Genomic DNA, 19,115 nt, shown 5'->3' with positions numbered 1-19,115 from the left:
CGAAAGGGAAATTTGTTTGGTTCCTTGTCATGGGTCTCAATGCTGGTCAAGAGGAAACATAAAGATAAGTTTCACTGTCTTTTATCCACCGCAGCATAAACAGCTTTCTATTATAAATTCATTAACATTTATATTTTTCCTAGTCAAAACAGATTTTATTTAAATTATGAAATATGTTTGGAGAACTTTACCCAAGGAAAATAAATTTAAAATAAAGAAATCAAATTACTTGGGAAAATAAAGTTTTGGAAATTGTAGAAAATTTGAGAGAATATTTCATAGCATTATAAAATGGATCACTCTATTGTTTAGAAAGTATATTATACTGCGGTAATGCAATAATCCTAACACAATGCAAGAAGGATGGACATGGAAATGCAATTGACAATTTGAACTTGGCATTTGGTTGCATTGCTCTTTCAAGACCGGTTGTTCTAATAATCATATGAAAGTGCAACCTAACCTGCTAAAGTAATGCAAGAATCCTAACACAATGCAAGAAGGATGGACATGGAAATGCAATTGACAATTTGAACAACTTGGCATTTGATTGCATTGCTCTTTCAAGACCGGTTGTTCTAATAATCATATGAAAGTGCAACCTAACCTGCTAAAGTAATTTAAAATCAATGCCATAAATAACTCAAACTGTAGATCAAAATATCAATGTTGTGTTAATACTCATATTGATAAGGTATATAATAACAGGCAACAAGCAATAAAGTTTGTCAAGCCGTTGAAAGACTAGAATAACTCTAACTACTTGTAAGTTTAATTATAGAGAATTTTATTAATTATAATTTATAAGCAGTGTGATATTCTACCACAGCAATTATCCAATCTAAGATTCCTGTGGGGTATCTGTAAATTTCCATGTCATATGACTCATGGAGTCATAAGCTCGGGTGCCAAAAACTTCATCTGCTGGAAATGAATCGGCAATTTCTTGCAAGTCCTTTTGTGAGAGTTTTATGTTCAAAGAGCCAATATTCTCATCCAGGTTCTTGATTTTAGTAGTTCCTACCAGAAGTCAATAAAATAACATCACTGCATATACTAGCTACTATAATTTTTAAAGTCAAAACATTCCCATTTAATGAAACACAGATATGGAAATGAGACTCACCAGGAATGGGAACAACATCATCACCTTGATTTAGGACCCATGCAAGAGCAAGCTGACCAGTTGTACACCCATACTTTTTGGCTAGATTTGCAACGCGGGTGTAGAGCACTTTGTTCTTCTCCAAATTTTCCCCTCTAAATCGTGCATGATTAATCTGACCCATAGGCAAGATATTAATTGTAACTTCAAATTGAGTGGAAAGAAAATATGTAAATAGGAATTTGACTTTCAGTCTTCAAGAAACTTGTACGGATCAATCAGGGAAAGAACATTTAAAGGGCCAGTTCCTAAATATAATTTGAAACATACCAATGAACTATTTTCTGGTAAGCTCTCCACAACTGCCTTGCCAGAAAAGAATCCACGACCAAGAGGACTGTACGGTACTATGCCAATACCTAACTCCCTGACGACAAACATGCACAGTTTATATTCTATCAGTTATAGAGAGAAAGATAAAAAATAATGCCATAACACTTCCTTTAAAAAAATTGAATCTTTTTCCAAATCTTCATTCTAGCAATCTGTAGAACTAAGCATGTTTAACAACCATATGAGAAATGAAAACAATCTTCTTAAAGAGTTTTCACCATGAACAGTTTGGTATCATTTCACTGGTTAACAACTAATAAAGTTTTTATGTTAGGTTTCCAGATGCTTTTGTTTCTCATATAATCATTTCTATTATTGTGAATATTTTCAACATATAGATTTCATAAATTTTAATGATCAAGTATTGCCATATTAAAGATCCAAGCCTGCCCTCCTCTCTAAAAGTCCTGCCTCAGTGGTAACAGCTAACATGAACACACCAAATTAGCTACATATGAGCTTTTTGTGGTGCTGACAGAAACAGGCTAAATGCAAACAGCTTTTCTTCAAAAAATCACTTTTTACAAGTTTTGTTAGTTACATGTTAGATTGGAAGGTTGCAATTAGAATAGAAATAAGAACGACTTTTCTTATGTAGGAGTTGAAAAGAATGTGATGTAAAACAATAAAAGAAGGCTTCCATTAAGATTCAAAATAATCTGAGTTACTAGATTCTCTCCTAGACCTAGGAATTCCTGGTTCAGTTCTCTCAAAAGTCTGGTCCTTGTCAGATTCTGTCAAAAGTCTGCCACAAAGACCCAATTTTGCTGGGAATTCTCTAAGAGGAACCCTGGCAGAATTCAAACGACTTTTGGGGGACTTTGGTTTCCAGCATAGGAACCCGGACAGAAGTTTGGAGAATTTGGTTGGAAAACACACTTTTGTTTGCTTTTTCAAAAAGATTTTAATGCCAAATTAGACTCAGAATTAGATTCAAGCACATGATTAGACTCAAATTACTAATCATATTTAATTTGAATTATATTCTACTTGAGAAGAATCAGGATCTATAAAACTGCCACACATCTATTATGGAATGTCTGTAATACACCATAATTCATGCATATAGGCTAACATGTATAGAAAACTATGGATTGAACAAAATCTAAAGAGATCTTTTCTGTAGTTAAATCTCAATCCTTAGCCTACTTTCTTGGCTTCATCCAGTCTGATCCAAAGCTGTTTTCGTTGAATCATCCAGTATGATAATTAATGTATTAAACTTACAATATGGCAACAATCACAACCTTGGCCTAAAATGAGCCTATAGCATTAGTTTTTGTGCTTCTAATTAGCAACAGCAGAATGATGATGATTTGTTTGATAGCTTTTGATGATATTTGATTGTGATTGCTGATTATTAATGTTTAACATTATTAATTTTGAACTGAAACATTAATAGGTGTATTTTGCTATGTTGCTTTAATATTAGCATAGTGGTGTATAACTTATTTGCTGCTGCATATATGAATGTACATGTAGATGTGTGTGTGTGTGTGTGTGTGTATTTATTTTTAAACATATATTCTTGTACAGACGAACCCAAAAGGAATCCGAATCCAACCCAAAAAGTTTGAACGAATTCTGAACCCAAATCTCGAACCAGAATGCGTACCTGAATCAGAACCGGCAACTTAGAAAATAATCAATGTTATCATCAAATTTCCATGGGGCATGTAGTTGGAATCATACTGACCCCAAGGCATTGCTCAAAAGCATGTGTCATGGACTCATAAGGCATATGAAGAAGACATAACCACTTGTTTATTTGCCTTAGATACTTTCATCTCCTGTATTTCTTCATCTAATTATTCATGTACACTGATTGCATTCATTCAGTGTATCACTGACCTTATTCATTTCATCTTCATTAATGATTTCTTACCTAGCATTGCTCAGAGACTGATGACTCACATTAGGAACCCTGTGGTTATTGTTGACATTACACTAACAGCCATGGAAAAGAGCAATGGTCAAGGTGCAGACAAATGCCACTACAACCTAAAAGAGTGCAGAGGCTAATACGATGGAAATGCCTGAAAGAAGATGAGCAGAGGTTAAGGGAGAAGCTCCTATTATAGACATATTGATACAACCAACCAATCTTGACTTTAAAAGCTACACACTTTTCAAAAAGATGTTAAAGAGGAAAGTAAGAATCCCAATTATAGTTTTCAGCATCAAAGCCAAAGATTTTCCAAGGAGCACTCTAATAGAGATTGCAAGCTTCCTCAAACTTCTAGATGCTTGAACAAATTAATGAAAATTTTGCAACTTTGTTTCAGTTTGCCTTTTATGAAAAAATGACTTAAGTTTCATTCTTTTGCATTTAGCATATTCAGTTTGTGATGAAATGGCCAAAACTGTGTAATAATTTTATGGACAAAATTGAAATTACAATGTAGTACCGAGTTTATAATTTTTCCAATCTGAAAATGAACCAAACAAATGTGAGTTTTTCAATTTTTAACAAAATGAAATTGCAATATAGTGTAACATGAATGAGTTTACTTTTTAATTTTAATATTTCTTTTTATAATTTTATTAATAAAGATAATGTGTGTATATATTATATGTTAAAAATAAAATGTGATGGTTAAAAATAGTGTCAAATCTTGAATGGGTTCTTTTAGAACTCGTGAGAAGAAATTAAGTGTGACCCTAATTCTAATTTTAACCCCAACCTTAATATACTTGTCACAAATAGAAAGAGTTTTAATAAACATCTCCAAGCCACATACAAGATGTGACATTCCACAATGGTCTCAATACTCCTTGCATCTTGAAGAGACAACTTCCTACTATCATATTCAAAAGACACAAGGTATTTAAAGGATTTACATCATGGAATTAGAGACAATCGAAGCAATTTTGGGTTTGCAATAGTTACATGCCATTGAAGTGTTAATTAGAGAGACCAAGAGGCCATCCTTGGGAAAGATGCTTTGTTATGATAACTCATGGTGTGATAACATTGGATTTGTCTTGGATGTACTCAATAGCACTCTCCTAAGGTGGCCACCAAATGAGATATTTGTGAAATGAGAATTTCTTGTTGAAGTTCACCAACTAAATGTATCTAAGGGATAAGTATGGGCTGGCAAGATGCATGAATGAATGGCTATAATGGAAATGGTTTCAGAGTTACATCTGCTGATTTCTATAATCCTAGCTTATACAATGCAGTGTTTTCAGATTGCAGGTGTGTGCAATTTTTTGTACATGGATTTGTACATGGATTTTCTGCTATTAATCAGTTATTTCAAGCTTCCAAATTATGCATAGTGCTGATTAATGGCTTCTGTATCAATTTTATATTGCTAACAACTACATCTTCAGGCTTGAGATTTGTTACAACTGCATGACCTTATAAGATATTGATGAACTGCTGTTTTAAAAATGGTCAGATCAAGAAGGTTCTTTCAACAATCAAGCCCTTGAAGAAAACATCTCAAGAAGGGCTGGCATCAGCATATGAAGTTGATTTTGAAGAGGATTTAATTGACCTGAGGGACAATGATAGACTGAAAGTGGCTGTGGCAGAAATCCGAGATCTAATGAGGAAGGCAGAATTGTCACTATTTGAACCCAAATCTCACACTGGCATTGAAAGGTTCTTCTACAAAACAAGAGTGTAGATTAGAATTTTGGGAATACAGAAAGTTACCTGTCAAAAATTATTCCACATAAAGGAAAAAGAGATCTGGTTAAATGTCTCATTTCTTCATCGAAGAATTTTCAAGCTGTAATCCCACACATGGAAGACTATAATGACAAATTACAGAGACTCTTCATGGAAAGTGCAAGTCGTAGTTGTGAAGAACACACAATTGAATCATATATTGAAAAGGCTAGCATACCCATGCAATCAAAAATTGACCAAGGATTAGTTCAAAAGAAAATGAAAGTGATGTAGAGTGTAAACAACTCAGAAATGATAGCTATTGCCTGTGGAATGAGGGTAGTCATGGCCTGTGTTGTGCAGAGATGGAGGCACTTGAAAAGACTTTGAGACTGATTGGATTGATGCAAAGATCAATCATGATGGTAGAGAATTTGTGAGGTTTCACAAGTGTGGTTGTTAACAATGGGGTGAAGAGCGCCACATTGTACTCTTTGGGGACTTGGAACCCTTGGAGAATTTCGACAAAAGGTTAAAGCTGAAAAGCACTAGGATTTCACCTAACATTTTTCCATATGGTTTTGACTTAACCAAGTAATTCATTTCTGCCCAGAGTTTTATTCAGCTTGCATACAAGCTGATTTGTGTTCTTCCTTGGAGGAGCAACTTGTTAGAATGGGTATAGAATGCTCTGAACTATGCAACATTGGCTGAATACTATAGCCACCCAAGTTCAAGGTACTCCATCAAAGCACAAGAGAGATCAACAATGAAGAAAAATGCTATTCTATTGATTGCAAATAATACAATGATAATAGATGAATGTATGAGATTGTTGCATAGAGGACCTTATAGTAACCTCGGCCAAGATGAACATAGGATGGCATAAGATTATTAGAAAAATGATAATGTAGTAATCACCACTAACGGTGGGAAGTTTCTTGTGTGATCCCTAAGTAAACTTAAGTAATGTTTAATTAGGACCTAGGTGGAACTACACCAGGTACAATACCTCATTTACATCAATAATCCCCATTTAATGTAACTTAGGGAGAAAGTACAAAAATGCATACAAAGAAAGATGCAAGATGTGTTGTCGTATTATGTACACTTGTACAAGTGTAATACAATCTCTCACAAATGGAGAAAAGAAGGAAACCTAGTATGACAAAACTTCCTAAAAGAGAGATGAAAATACAATCAATGATGAATGAGATGAATGAGACCCCATGTGAGGAAAAAGTCCCCCTTACAAGAGAGTAGAAGAAGAGAGACAAGGCAGCCCCCCATATGTAGAGTCTCTGACAATGATTGTAGATACTTGAAACTGAATGCTAAAGATGATCATTAGAAATAAAACCATGATGGTATGCAAAATGTCTTCCCATCAAGAAAGATGAGGGGATATGGATGAAGTGTGCTATCTCTAAAGTATAGCTCAAGTGTCTCCATTATGATGCCAAAAGCTGCCACCATCCAATTAGGTGTTCTAGGCCACAGTACTAAATATCATCCAAAGACAACGATAGCTCCTCTAAAGACAAAGACCTTCAAATGTTGTATAAAAGTATTGACATTCGCATCAAACTCAAAATAATGATCATGTAGAGAATGAACAAGATGGTCAAAGTGCTCTCTCACAACAACTGGAGAAGTATCATCTCCATCAAAGAGAAGAAGAATGGAATCAATGATGTCTCCCAAATCTAAAGTGAAGGACTCCACAAAAAAAATCTAAAATCTTTGTCAAGTGATCATCCCATGAAGTCATGTTTCGAAGACAAAGTGTGTTCTTCTGCACTGAATCACAAGGAGCCCAAAGTATAGCAACACGGGTATCATCAAATGCAACAGTCAATGATGCAGATGTAATCTCAACATGTCTCAAGATCCTTAGAATATAAAAGCACTCCAAGTTTCAAGTGACCATACCAAATATCTTCATGTGTCCACACTAGATGCCATAGTTTAGTTGGGTCAGTAATAGGAGCAAAATTTGAGGTGTACACAATAGAAGTGTAATTTTTAGAAAAAATGAAACCTTCCTTTGTTGAATTGTGTCTAGAGAAAGAAGAGAAAGATAAGGAGGTAGTTCAGTTACCATCTACTTTGGGGAAAATGACCTACGCACTCCTGTTGGACTTGATGATGAAGAGAGTTCTAGCTTCCTTGAAAGTTTTGAAGAACCTCAACCTCAATCACTGAGGTCTATAAAAGTTAGGTGGCAATTGGTAAAGTTTTGGTTATTAACTGTTGGATTCCAGTTTAATTTTTTCTTAATTGATGAGCCTAGGACTATTGGAAAGGCTATGGGTATGAATGATGTAGCTTGAAAAATTAAGGAATTGATTATGATTTTCCAATTCAGTATTTGTATTTCTGTGAGCTTGTATCTCTGTTGAGTAACTTGGCCTGAAAAATATCATGAACTGATTCGATTATGGTTTACGGTTTTGCATGGATGGGTATATCTATGTTGAATGACTTAGCTTATGTTGTGATTCAGCCAACTTTGAAAGTAAATTAGGAAAAAAAATTGTTTCAAATGGGAAAAGTAATTATATAATTGAATTTGAATTTTTCTAAATAAAATGATTTTTTATTTCATAGTTAAAAAAGTTAATATATTTAATTTTATTTTCTTCTTTCTACTCATTTTAAATATAGCATTTGGTTCATTTTATTATTTTAATATTTTTAATTGACATTCTAAAAGTTCATTATTGTTTTTGACAAAAGTGATGAAGCCTCTAAATAAATCAGAGTACGTATAGAGTAGCTTAAGATAAATTTTATCATTGGAACTTGAGTGTTGCAAGAACAACGTAGCCTCCAGGCATGAATAAATGATACATAGACATCAGTCTAAATCTGATATTAAATTTTGAGCTCCTCATTCAAAGTTACCTTTGATGAAGTGTCAGACGTCAGACTCCCTCAGGTTAACTAAAACATATCCTCTATTTGCTCCCTTTCTTTGTCTAGGGTTGTCTCTAATGAATTGTCATGCTCCCTCTTGATATTGAAGGATACTCATAATCTCAATCATCAAAGATATTCACTTCAAGAGTCTCACTCTATCTAGCACAATCATCAGATGACTAATGAATTCTAGATCAAAACTTCTTTGGAGCTACTACCATAAGATTGAGTTCTGCACAATATTTAGTAGCATGTGTAAAGTAGCAACCTTCTTTTCCTGCAAGAACATCTCCAAAGACAAAGGAAAAGATCAAGGCAAATAGCTTCAACTACTTTAATAGGTTCTCTTAAATTAATATCTTTAGCAAACATTATTTACTCATTGCTAATTATTCTTTAGTATTTTGAGTCAACTCCTTATAAATTTTCTCTTCTCGTAATGCTTACAACTATATGCCTATTGTTGTGGTTTGGTTTGTCCGCTTGTAAAGGCAATTGTTTTTCATTCCCATGGATAGTAAACTATTTTCTTTTTATTATATCTTATTGCTGCTATCATTCTAGTTACCATTCATTTCTTGAATCTCATCACAAGTCTCCACTGGATCCTTATCGATATGTCTTGATGTGACTAACAATGTCATAGTTTGGTCTTCCCTTTGAGTATGAAGTGATACATTATCCCAAAAACTATCATTTGTAAAATCTTCCATACTTAACAAGAACTTGCTTCATATGACATGCTCAATGCTTATTAGCTACTGTTGATTCCAGGCTAAGCATCTAATGCTATTGATGGCTAGATATTATGTGTGTTTGTAGTCATAAATTTTAATTTCATTTGTAAAGGATTTGAGAATGTGTTTCAAGCCCGAGGTGATGAATTTACTATTGATTTCAATTTCTATTTTCTTTCAATGGCAGGGATATTTCCCAACCTATGCAAACGTACACCTATCTTCTCTCAATCCTCCTTGTGTTTTAAGTGGCTTCTCTCTTATAATGAAACCTTAAGTAGCTTCTCTCAATTATACTGAAAGTCTCCTCTTATTTCCTGTCTTTTGGTGTTCAATACTAGCCAAGTTTATATCCTTGTATGTGGGTCTTCCTTTTCTGTTCAGTGATTATTTGTTTTACCTGTATCTCTTTTATTCTCTTACTGCAGAAACTCAACCTTTAAAACCTAGCGTCATGATTGACTTTAGCACTCATATCTCTACCTAATATTTGTGCCTAACCCAAGAGACGTGAAATTTTATAAAACTTTCAGACAGTGTTGTCTAGAAGACTTAACAGCATAAAAATTTCTAAAGTCTGAAACTGCAATTTGACCTCTAAAATTAATAACGAATCAATATTCCTCTTGTGACACCTCTATATAGAGAACTTATTTTCCCTGCAGCATATGGTGGAATTTCGCTTATGATCCATTCCTTTGTAGTTGAACCTCTCTCTAGGTACTTCCTTCTCTGGAATTAAATTAATCACTGATTGTATTAGATTTCATTCCTTCAATTTAGTCTGCTTTCAGGCTGACAGGAACCTAGCTCTAACACCATGTTGATTTTGTCAGGATCGCTGCAAATGTATTGACACTGCCTATGAGGTATGTGTTTTCCAAAAGCAGGAACATCTTAGATTTATAATGAGCATAAGACAAGAAGAGACATGTCACTTCATGGGACATGTCTATTTGTTTATCAGATAAGTAATACTAAGAAGACAAGAGAGACCATTAAGGATCACCAAGCCAAAAGACTCGCATGGTTGGAGTAGATGATGGCCATATCTCGTGAAGGGCTCCTCACTGTCCTCTGAAGAATGTTGCAGGCCCAAGGTGGACGGATCCGACTCAAAGGTACAAGCCGAATCTGTCACCAAATTATGGAGGGGGGTCTAGTGGTCTGCGGTCCGTGCATTGAAGTCCCCCATGGATGACTGACGAGTAATGCAATCATGCAAATGGATCCAAAGGGGTCCCCATCCTAATCACCATGCATAGCATATGATGAGGCGGGAAGAATGTAGAAAACAACAATCAAGATCTCCCTAGTGTGTGTAGTCAACTAGTCAATCTGAATCGACATAAATCTAACTGAGCTGTCAGAGACTCAGAATACATGACAGAAGTCAAACTCAACAAGCGATCACTGACCAAACAGGCAACCCCATCAGATCCTCTCACACCACTTGTACACCTAACCTCATCTCTGAAAGCTAACAACCACAGAAAGTAACACATGGGAGAGGATGAGCAGGGCTCTCATACGTATTTGTAACCAAAAGAGTCTCAGCAAAACCCATATCATCGTGAAGAAGAACTGATATGGCCAGAAAGAACCATTTTGATGCAAAACATCTTACAAGACCCATCAACAACCAAGGATCATGCTGATCCATGCATCATTTTCCACATTTTTTATCAAGCTCAACTTTCTAGAAACATAGTCAATCACATTCCTTGATTCCCTATCAAGGTTACTTTTACCAACTTATCATTAGGACCCCTTCATCAGTCTAGGATCCAAGAACAATTGAACATCCAAACACTTATACCATTCAATGCCTTTCAAGGAGCATACATCATTAGTTTTGACCATACAACTAGGTCCTATCAATCACTTCCCTTGCATCTCAACAATCCATCATCATACATATTTTAAAGTCTTATTTGCAACTCACTCTTATCAAGAGGTTTTAGGCTTCAAGCCTATTAGACCATACTACCGATCACACATCTAATTAAAACCCCTTACCCTACAAGTAACTCCATCCATACCTGCACACAAATCATATTTGAAACAATGTCCATATTTTAAATTAATGTCTTGCCCACAATATTTGCAACTCTGCCATCAAATGACTACAACATTTACCATTATTCAGTCTTTGATGGTTTCCCTTAATCCTGTCCTCCACACAAAACATTAGCTTCTCATGGTTCATTCTTCCATCACAAACATCCTCTATCCTCTACATTCAATAAATCCTGCTACTGATTGTAAATACCAACAAAGTTCTGCATAACTAATTGTCAAATAAACAAAGAACAGATTACACTTATGACTGTCTTGTATTGACAGTTAGGTCTGCTTCAACCAATCAATATTTGAACCAGACTTCTAGCACTTCATGAGTCATTCCTTGATACATTTTCCAAGGTCTAGTTATGTTACCCAATCCTATTTGATCATCAAATACAATCAAAAAATCAGACAATTGTCAAAAAGACAAATTCCACAGCCCATAGTGTTGTGATATAGAATCTTACTAGCTTTAAGCCGCTAGGGCATCAAGTTATTCTTTCATGACATAATCATTCAATCCCATACAAAATGCGTTTTAAAGGTAATGAGTATGCAACAAATTCCCAAAATTACAGGATTTTTGGATGGTTAAAATCCAAGTTATTATTAGACCCTTGTCTACTACTCTAAGATGGTGGGTTTAACGCCAGTTGTTACAAATTTGAATGAATCTCATTGTCTATTCCACGGCAGACACTCCAAATGGATTCAAAAGATTATTAACAAATTCCCCTGCGTGTCTCAATCAGTTAAAAAGCCATTGCAATCCATTTACAAATGTAAAAATGCTTTAAAACAGAGAACAAATGGGTCTATCGTAAAACTGTCAATTTACAAATCTCAAACAACAAAGCTCTATTGATTTCTCAGGTCTAAATACATTGCAGTATTTCCCAGGGTGTCTTCTTACTCCCTTCATATTAACAAGTCATCTCATGAGGATCCATACACAAACTTGACCCTGTTCCTAACTGTCTTCATGTTTTTGCAGAAATGACAGTTAGAAGGTTGCTTGATGGATATTTCAAAGTAATCCCCTAACTTGACACCATCTATGACATTCAACCATTTACAATCTTTTATAAGGACTTTGACATTTTCCCATTGGTTAACCAACTCCAATACCAACCAACTACCCTTTTGAAACTTTCTGTGCAACTTTTGCAAAATTGCAATATTGCAATGTCGCGCTTTTTGCAATTTTTTGCAACTTTTGCATTTCAAGACAAAATGAGTTCAAACTCCTTATGAACCTTCTAAATATGTCTAAATGGAGTTCAATAACATGTTTTACATCATTCTCTCCCTTCAATTGGTACATTTACATGATTTGACCTCCTAGTAACAATGAGGACCTATTAGGAAAATTTGGATAACTTATTACAAATGCATTACATAGAGTTTCATAATGACTCCATATGACTTTAAACACCTTCAAATGACCTTACAGCTCAATTATAAATGAAATTGCTCATGATATCTCCCTTAAGATCCTGCTATGCTTGTGTGCATAGGTGCTCCTGCACCATACTCTCGGCCTTTAAAAGTTTCCAAGTCCCTTGGAAACATGGAACCAATAACCTGCAAAAAATATTAGACGAAAATCATCATATACATCTCTATCTCACTCGTCTTTGCCTCTTCATGCCTCTTGTCTTCTTTATGCCCCTGCTACCATCAACTTTCCCTCTAAGGACATAGAACTGTCCATGTATCTGCTTCCTTAGTTATTCCTGTTAGTGGAGTATGCAATGGCTGCTACAAAAAGTGCTTTACCAACCACAAGTCCACCTCTCCCTTGCTGCTTCACCTCACCACAAACCTTTCCCTCACCTAGGAGTCCTTCCCTTTGCCTCTCTCCCTAGTCTCTTGGCAATCAATGGACCGTCCTATGGCCCTAACAAGCCTTCCTTCTCTGCTCACACAAAGAAAAAAAACTTCCTCTTGCAGCTAGATGGACAAGCACTTGCAACCAAAAACCATCAAATATCAAATCTTCTTGGGCTAGGTCCTAGTGTGAATTGTCACTCCTCATTCTCTCAGGCTCTTCTAGCTTTGATACCAATTTGATGCAGAGCATCTTACAAAACCCATCAACCACCAACACTTATGCTCATCCATGCATCATTTTCAAAAATTTTGATCAAGTTCAACTTTCTAGAGACATAGCCACTCACCTTCATTCATTCCCTGTCAAGGTTACCTTTACCAACTTATCATTGGGAACCCTCCATCAGTTTAGGATCCAAGAACAACTGAACATCCAAACACTTATACCATCCAATGCCTTTCAAGGAGCATACATCATTAGTTTTGACCATACAACTAGGTCCGATCAATAACTTCCCTTGCATCTGAACAATCTGTCATCATGCATATTTAAGTCTTATTTGCAACTCACTCTTATCAAGAGATTTTAGGCTTCAAGCCTATTAGACCATACTACTGATCACACATCTAATTAAAATCCCTTATCCTACAAGTTACTCCATCCATACCTGCACACAAATCATATTTGAACCAATGTCCATCTTTTAACTTAATGTCTTGTCCACAATGTTTGCAACACTCTCCCATTAAATGACTACAACAATTACCATTATTCAGTCTTTGATGGTTTCCCTTAATCCTGTCCTCCACACAAAACATTAGCTTCTCGTGGTTCATTCTTCCATCACAGACATCTTATATCCTCCACATTCAATAGATCCTGCTACTGATTGTAAATGCCAACAAAGTTCTGCATAACTAATTGTCAAATAATTAATAAACAAAGAACAGATTACACTTATGACTGTCTTGTATTGACAGTTAGGTCTACTTCAACCAATCAATATTTCAACCAGACTTCTAGCACTTCATGAGTCATTCCTTGATACATTTTCCAAAGTCTATTATGTTACCCAATCCTATTTGATCGTCAAATACAATCCACAAATCAGACAATTGCCAAAAAGATGAATACCACAGTTCATACTGTTCTACTATGGAATCTTATTGGCTTTAAGCCACTAGGGCATCAAGTTATTCTCTCGTGACATAATCATTCAATCACAAACTAAAAGCATTTTAAAGAGTAATGAGTCTGCTACAAATTCCCAGAATTACAGGATTTTAGGACAGTTTAAAATCCAAGTTATTATTAAACCCTTGTCTACTACTCTAAGATGGAGGGCTTAGTGCCAATCTTTGCAAATTTGAATGAATCTCATTGTCTATTCCATGGCAGATACTCTGAATGGATTCAAAAGATTGTTAACACATCCCATGCATGTCTCAATTCGTAAGAGCCATTTCAATCCATTTACTAATGTAAAAATGTTTGAAAACTGTTATAAGCCCAACCAATTATAACTTCGCCAAACACCAAATTCTTTTATAATTCAATTGTTTGACATTTTGTCAAACACTTTGCAATGCAAGCTCTAATACCACTGTAATAACCCCTTGCCTGGCTATAGCTCTAACAAATGCTAATCTTTCTGACTTTTGACATTACGCCAAAACATTTAGATACCACTGTAATAACCCCTTGCCTAGCTATAGCTCTAACAAATGCTAATCTTTTTGACTTTTGACATTATGCCAAAACATTTAGCATACAAAGCCAGTACTATTGAAAAGAACTCCAAGACTGACTAAATCACATTCACCAAGATTAGGCAATTTTTGAACAACACTAATGATGACCAAGCCAAATTCAATGGCAATGATAATTAGCATTTGATTTACTATGCCATTTAACTTTAGAAAAACTGAACTACTCCTTATTTATCTCTCAATTCAATTTACATCTGCATTGAATCAAATTACATCTCAGAATTTCGCAAACTTTCTTCCAAGCAACAGTAATGACAGAAATGGAAGATGCAAACCTTAAGAAATTGAATCACGACCCTTCAATGATGCATCCAGTGTCTCAAACAACCTGTTGGTTCCCCAAGCTGCAGATTGAAAATCCAAGAGCCTGCCACTCCTCCGATAGGACTTCTCAATCAGTTCTAGCCAACGAATGGGAATACTTCTCGATTCCCTTGCACTTTAGGCTCTACTAAACCTAGGCGGGTAGACCTTCTCCTCGAACCTAATCACCTAGTTCAGAGCTTTTTTAAAGCGAATTTAAGCTTTGGAGTTCTCCGGCTGGCAAGGTCCTTGAACTCGATTAAAATGAAAATTGGATGCTGAGTGTTTGAATTGAATGTTTTGTAAAATATTTGTAAATAATGGATTTGATGCTTGTAGGAAGGAAGATATAGATTTTCTGACTTCAATAATAAAAAGACCAATGCCTCTGCTCATCCGGGCAATAGAGTCAACTTCAATGAATTTTCACGTACAGCTTCATAAAGTTCTTATGCACTTGTACTGCTAACAATTAAATCATCAAGATGCGATAGACCAAATATTACGCAATCTTAAATTAGTCCAAATTGAGATTCAACTCCTCTGGTAGGGAGACAAACTGGACACAGATACGGAAATGATTTAGTATTTTACAATACCTACGATGATCAAATTTAAAATGCTAAATGACCATGTCCACTTATCTAACATTTCAACTATATACAGAATTCCAAAAAATAATTACAAAGGACGATTCATCTGCAATTTAAATCTCCATGCCATTTAAATAATAAACAAAGGACATTTTATTTTATTATTAAAATAAAATAAATGAATTTATATTACAAAGTCATATTTAAACCCTTATTCCTATGTACAAGTAATTTAAAATGCTTCTTCAAAATATGAATGTGAATGTCTAAATATGTCTTACAATATCCTCTTTTATGTCCCCTTTTTATACATATCATATGGGAGGGAGGACGTGACCTTTCAAAATGAAAAGTCATTTCTCTTTAGTTGTTAATTGTTTATTCTTAATAATTCTAATTTTAATATTTCTTAAAATATTACTTCATGCTTCCGCATATCATACCCTTTCACATTATCTTCATTTCACAAATGATCAACTTTAGTATAAATCGATGCTTTTATCCTCACCATTTATGTTTTTACATATCATAATCAAAGGGTTCATTAGCCATAGTAATTAAACTGGCGGCATTTCTTCATCTTCAATTCCTGCGATGAATCTTTTTATTAACAATATCCATATATGCTAGGCGTGTGGACTAACGTCTATCTAGAGCGATTAATGCTTGTGCATCACTATAATTTTTGAACTGCATCTCGCTATAATGGTCTTGGCATCTCCATGTGAAACAATATCACCTACAGAAACACATTTGATCATTAATTATCTATCCAAATCTGATCCCTTGCGGCACCTTCATACATGGTAGTCTTGAAATTTAACGGGTGTGCTTTCCAAACGCACGACTTCATTAGATTCGTTCATGTCTTTGATTTATACTTGCTTTCTACTCATTCCTGCTTGAATTTGGAAAAGATGAATGTATATTTACCATCAATTTAAAAACACTTGGTGGGTCCTTTTGCTTAGCGTGATTTCTGGGTTTGATTGCCCTTTCCTCCTTCCATGTTTTTCAACCGCTGAATGTGTTTTCTCTATGCACACATCATAAATACTATTGTATTAGTAATAGATCAAAACTTTATTAATTTTGGTTTTGTCGGTAAATACCATTCCATCATCTCCAAGCATTCGGGCTGCTGCTCCATATCTTCAATTTGTTTATGATCAGAGGACATCACTGGGCTATGGCTTCAGTGGGGGAACACTATTCTTTCTGGGCAAGTTTAGAAACTTTACTGTAGATGTTTGGCTTCTCAAGATTTACAGCAACTTGAATCTCAAGATTCCACCTCTTAATTAGTTCCAGATCTCCTCCTGTCACGATGTGTAATTTATCCATATTGTATGTTTCTACAAATGTTGCACAATTATCACACAAGTCACAGTGCATGACTTGACAGGTTGACTTCAAAAATGGTATTTATTGTTGCTTGAGAAATAACTATGGACAGATATACATATATATATAAAATTTCCTATGGCTCTGTTGATAGGATCAAAACTTTTCACATCACTGCTGTACCATTACCAAACTGTACATATTCTAGACTCCACCGCTGTTGTCATTATGATTTTAAAACAATTGTTTATTCCATAGGTTCAGGTGTATCTTAGAAATGCATGTCATATAGTTTCTTCAGATATGTGAAAAGTAGCAAGAGGAATCTTTTTGATTGTATATCCAAGTACTATTGGCAGGAGAATACCATGGATGAATAGTTTATAAACTTGGATGTGATGCAGAATTACATGACTGAGCAAAATTGTATAAGACTCCATGTGGAAAGGCTGATCCTTCTAGAGTTGGATTTGCATAAGACAAATGGTGCGTGAAGCTTGGAAATGTAACTTGGAAATATGGGAGGAAAAATCCTATCCTAATAGCCACAAAGCTAATGATCTAAAAGATAAAATTGGTAATGATATGGCTTAAAAATTGTACATAAATGGAGATTCTAATTTTATAATTTTGAGCTCCATCACAACCAAACACTACTAATTCAAATGCAATTCTTCAACAACAAAGCTCTCCTTAGCCACAGTAAAACAATAGGAGATATGCAAAATGCTATACAATAGCAGCAATTTGCAAACCAACTTTCAACCAATTTTCAAATTTGAATTTACAATACTTCAGCTGTAGATCCAATGGAACAACCCAGAATTTAGACCCTTAGCCAGATGCTTCAATAAGTATATAATAATCAAGATTACTCTCCTTAGCTACAGCAAATACAATAGGAGATGTTGGCCAATTGTATACTTCAACATAATTGCCAAGAACTTCTTATACTTCAGCAAGGGCATAAAAATCAGAATTCAGAAAAGCCACAAAGGCAACAAAATCAAATAAAATATTCAAGCATGCTTTTCTCAACAAATGAGCTTGTATTTATAACCTCCAGATGCCCTTTTTGTTGCCAAAATGTAACTTCACTCAAGAAGCTTTACTACACAACACTAATTAGAAAATTCCATTAGATTCTTTCACTTGGCTTAACTAATTAATAATTGGCTCTTTCCAATGATAACTCAACTCTCAACTTAAGTGAAATTATAAAGTTAAATTATAACTTTATAATAAGCCATTTAATAAATTAATAATAATTTAGCCACTAAAAATATAATAACTCTCAAAATACTCATCATTTAAATATGTTGTCTGAAATAGGAGTCATACCTATTATTTCTTTGTGTGACCAAATGCATTTTCCAGAAATAGAAAGGGTCCATCTCAATCAACACAAACTTACCACAAATAGTAAGTACACAAAACTAAGCTCAAACAAAGTCCAATCTAAGTCCAAAGAAGACCAACCTGTAGCTTACTAAATTGTGGAGAAGATAAGACCCTCCCAAGCCAAGCCACTACCTCAAAAGACCCTCTATCCACAATAATTAGCCTACGAGAATCAAAATAATAAGCTAATTCCTGAAACTCTATTACTGACAAAAATGGGAACATTACAGTCCTCCCTCCCCGAGTTGCTTGTCCTCAAGCAATCTGGCAATACAGTGGACTCCAACCTCCACCTAAATCCCAAATGAATAAGTACGTGGCATCCCTGTCAACATTGAACCAACTGCATGCCAATATCATCAGGTCCATCAATATCACCTGCAATATAGCACCCAACACCTGTGCTTATGATGTGAAAATCAAGGCATCACCAGAAGATAACTCTATAGGAGATCTCAGCATACTCTTATTCCCTGTAGCCACCCATATAATATATACTAGATTGGAATCGTGATCATCACCAACAATCCCAAAAAAAAGACGTAGCTATAGGAGAACCACATGCAGTCATGCCAACTGTATCTATAAGTACATCCTCATTAGAATCTGTGGCTACAAAAACATCACCAACGGTCACTATAGAAAACTGAACCATGTCTGTAGATAGTGAAAACTAAGTCCAACTTCAATCAAGTGAGTGATCAACATCAATCTCAAAAAAGGGATTTTCATAGGACAATGTTGCATCCATGTCGAACATAGGATTGTCCACAAAGTGTGCATCAACAATGTGTTGATTAGTAGTATAACATAACTCTCTCTCTGCATCACTCACCTCATCATTATTGACATGTGTACTATCATCAGTGCACACATCTATAACCACTACATGTATACTGCTAAATTCCTCGCTAGATGGCTCAACTAACACAAGTGGTTGCTGATATGACAGTATCCTCGCATGCTCCTACTCCTACTATCATTGCATCACCATCAAATACATGATCCTAGGAACTTATGCCAAC

General features: G+C 35.1%; 1 protein-coding gene across 1 annotated transcript in view; it reads right to left on the bottom strand.

The window, feature by feature from the left end:
• Positions 1-651: 651 nt before the first annotated feature.
• LOC149533482 (putative aldo-keto reductase 1) overlaps positions 652-19,115 on the bottom strand; it is a 69,401-nt gene continuing 50,937 nt past the window's right edge. The window contains exons 5-7 of the mRNA XM_089806765.1: positions 1,436-1,532; positions 1,127-1,280; positions 652-1,020 (exon numbers count right to left, since the gene is read on the bottom strand). Coding sequence (XP_089662891.1) covers positions 842-1,020; positions 1,127-1,280; positions 1,436-1,532 — 430 coding nt within the window. The 3' untranslated portion in view covers positions 652-841. The remainder of the gene's footprint in view (positions 1,021-1,126; positions 1,281-1,435; positions 1,533-19,115) is intronic.

The sequence above is a fragment of the Cupressus sempervirens genome, chromosome 10 (assembly GCF_028749045.1).
Source record: "Cupressus sempervirens isolate cs-2001-9-10 chromosome 10, ASM2874904v1, whole genome shotgun sequence".
NCBI lineage: Eukaryota > Viridiplantae > Streptophyta > Pinopsida > Cupressales > Cupressaceae > Cupressus > Cupressus sempervirens.
This window is presented reverse-complemented; position numbering and strand designations above follow the sequence as displayed.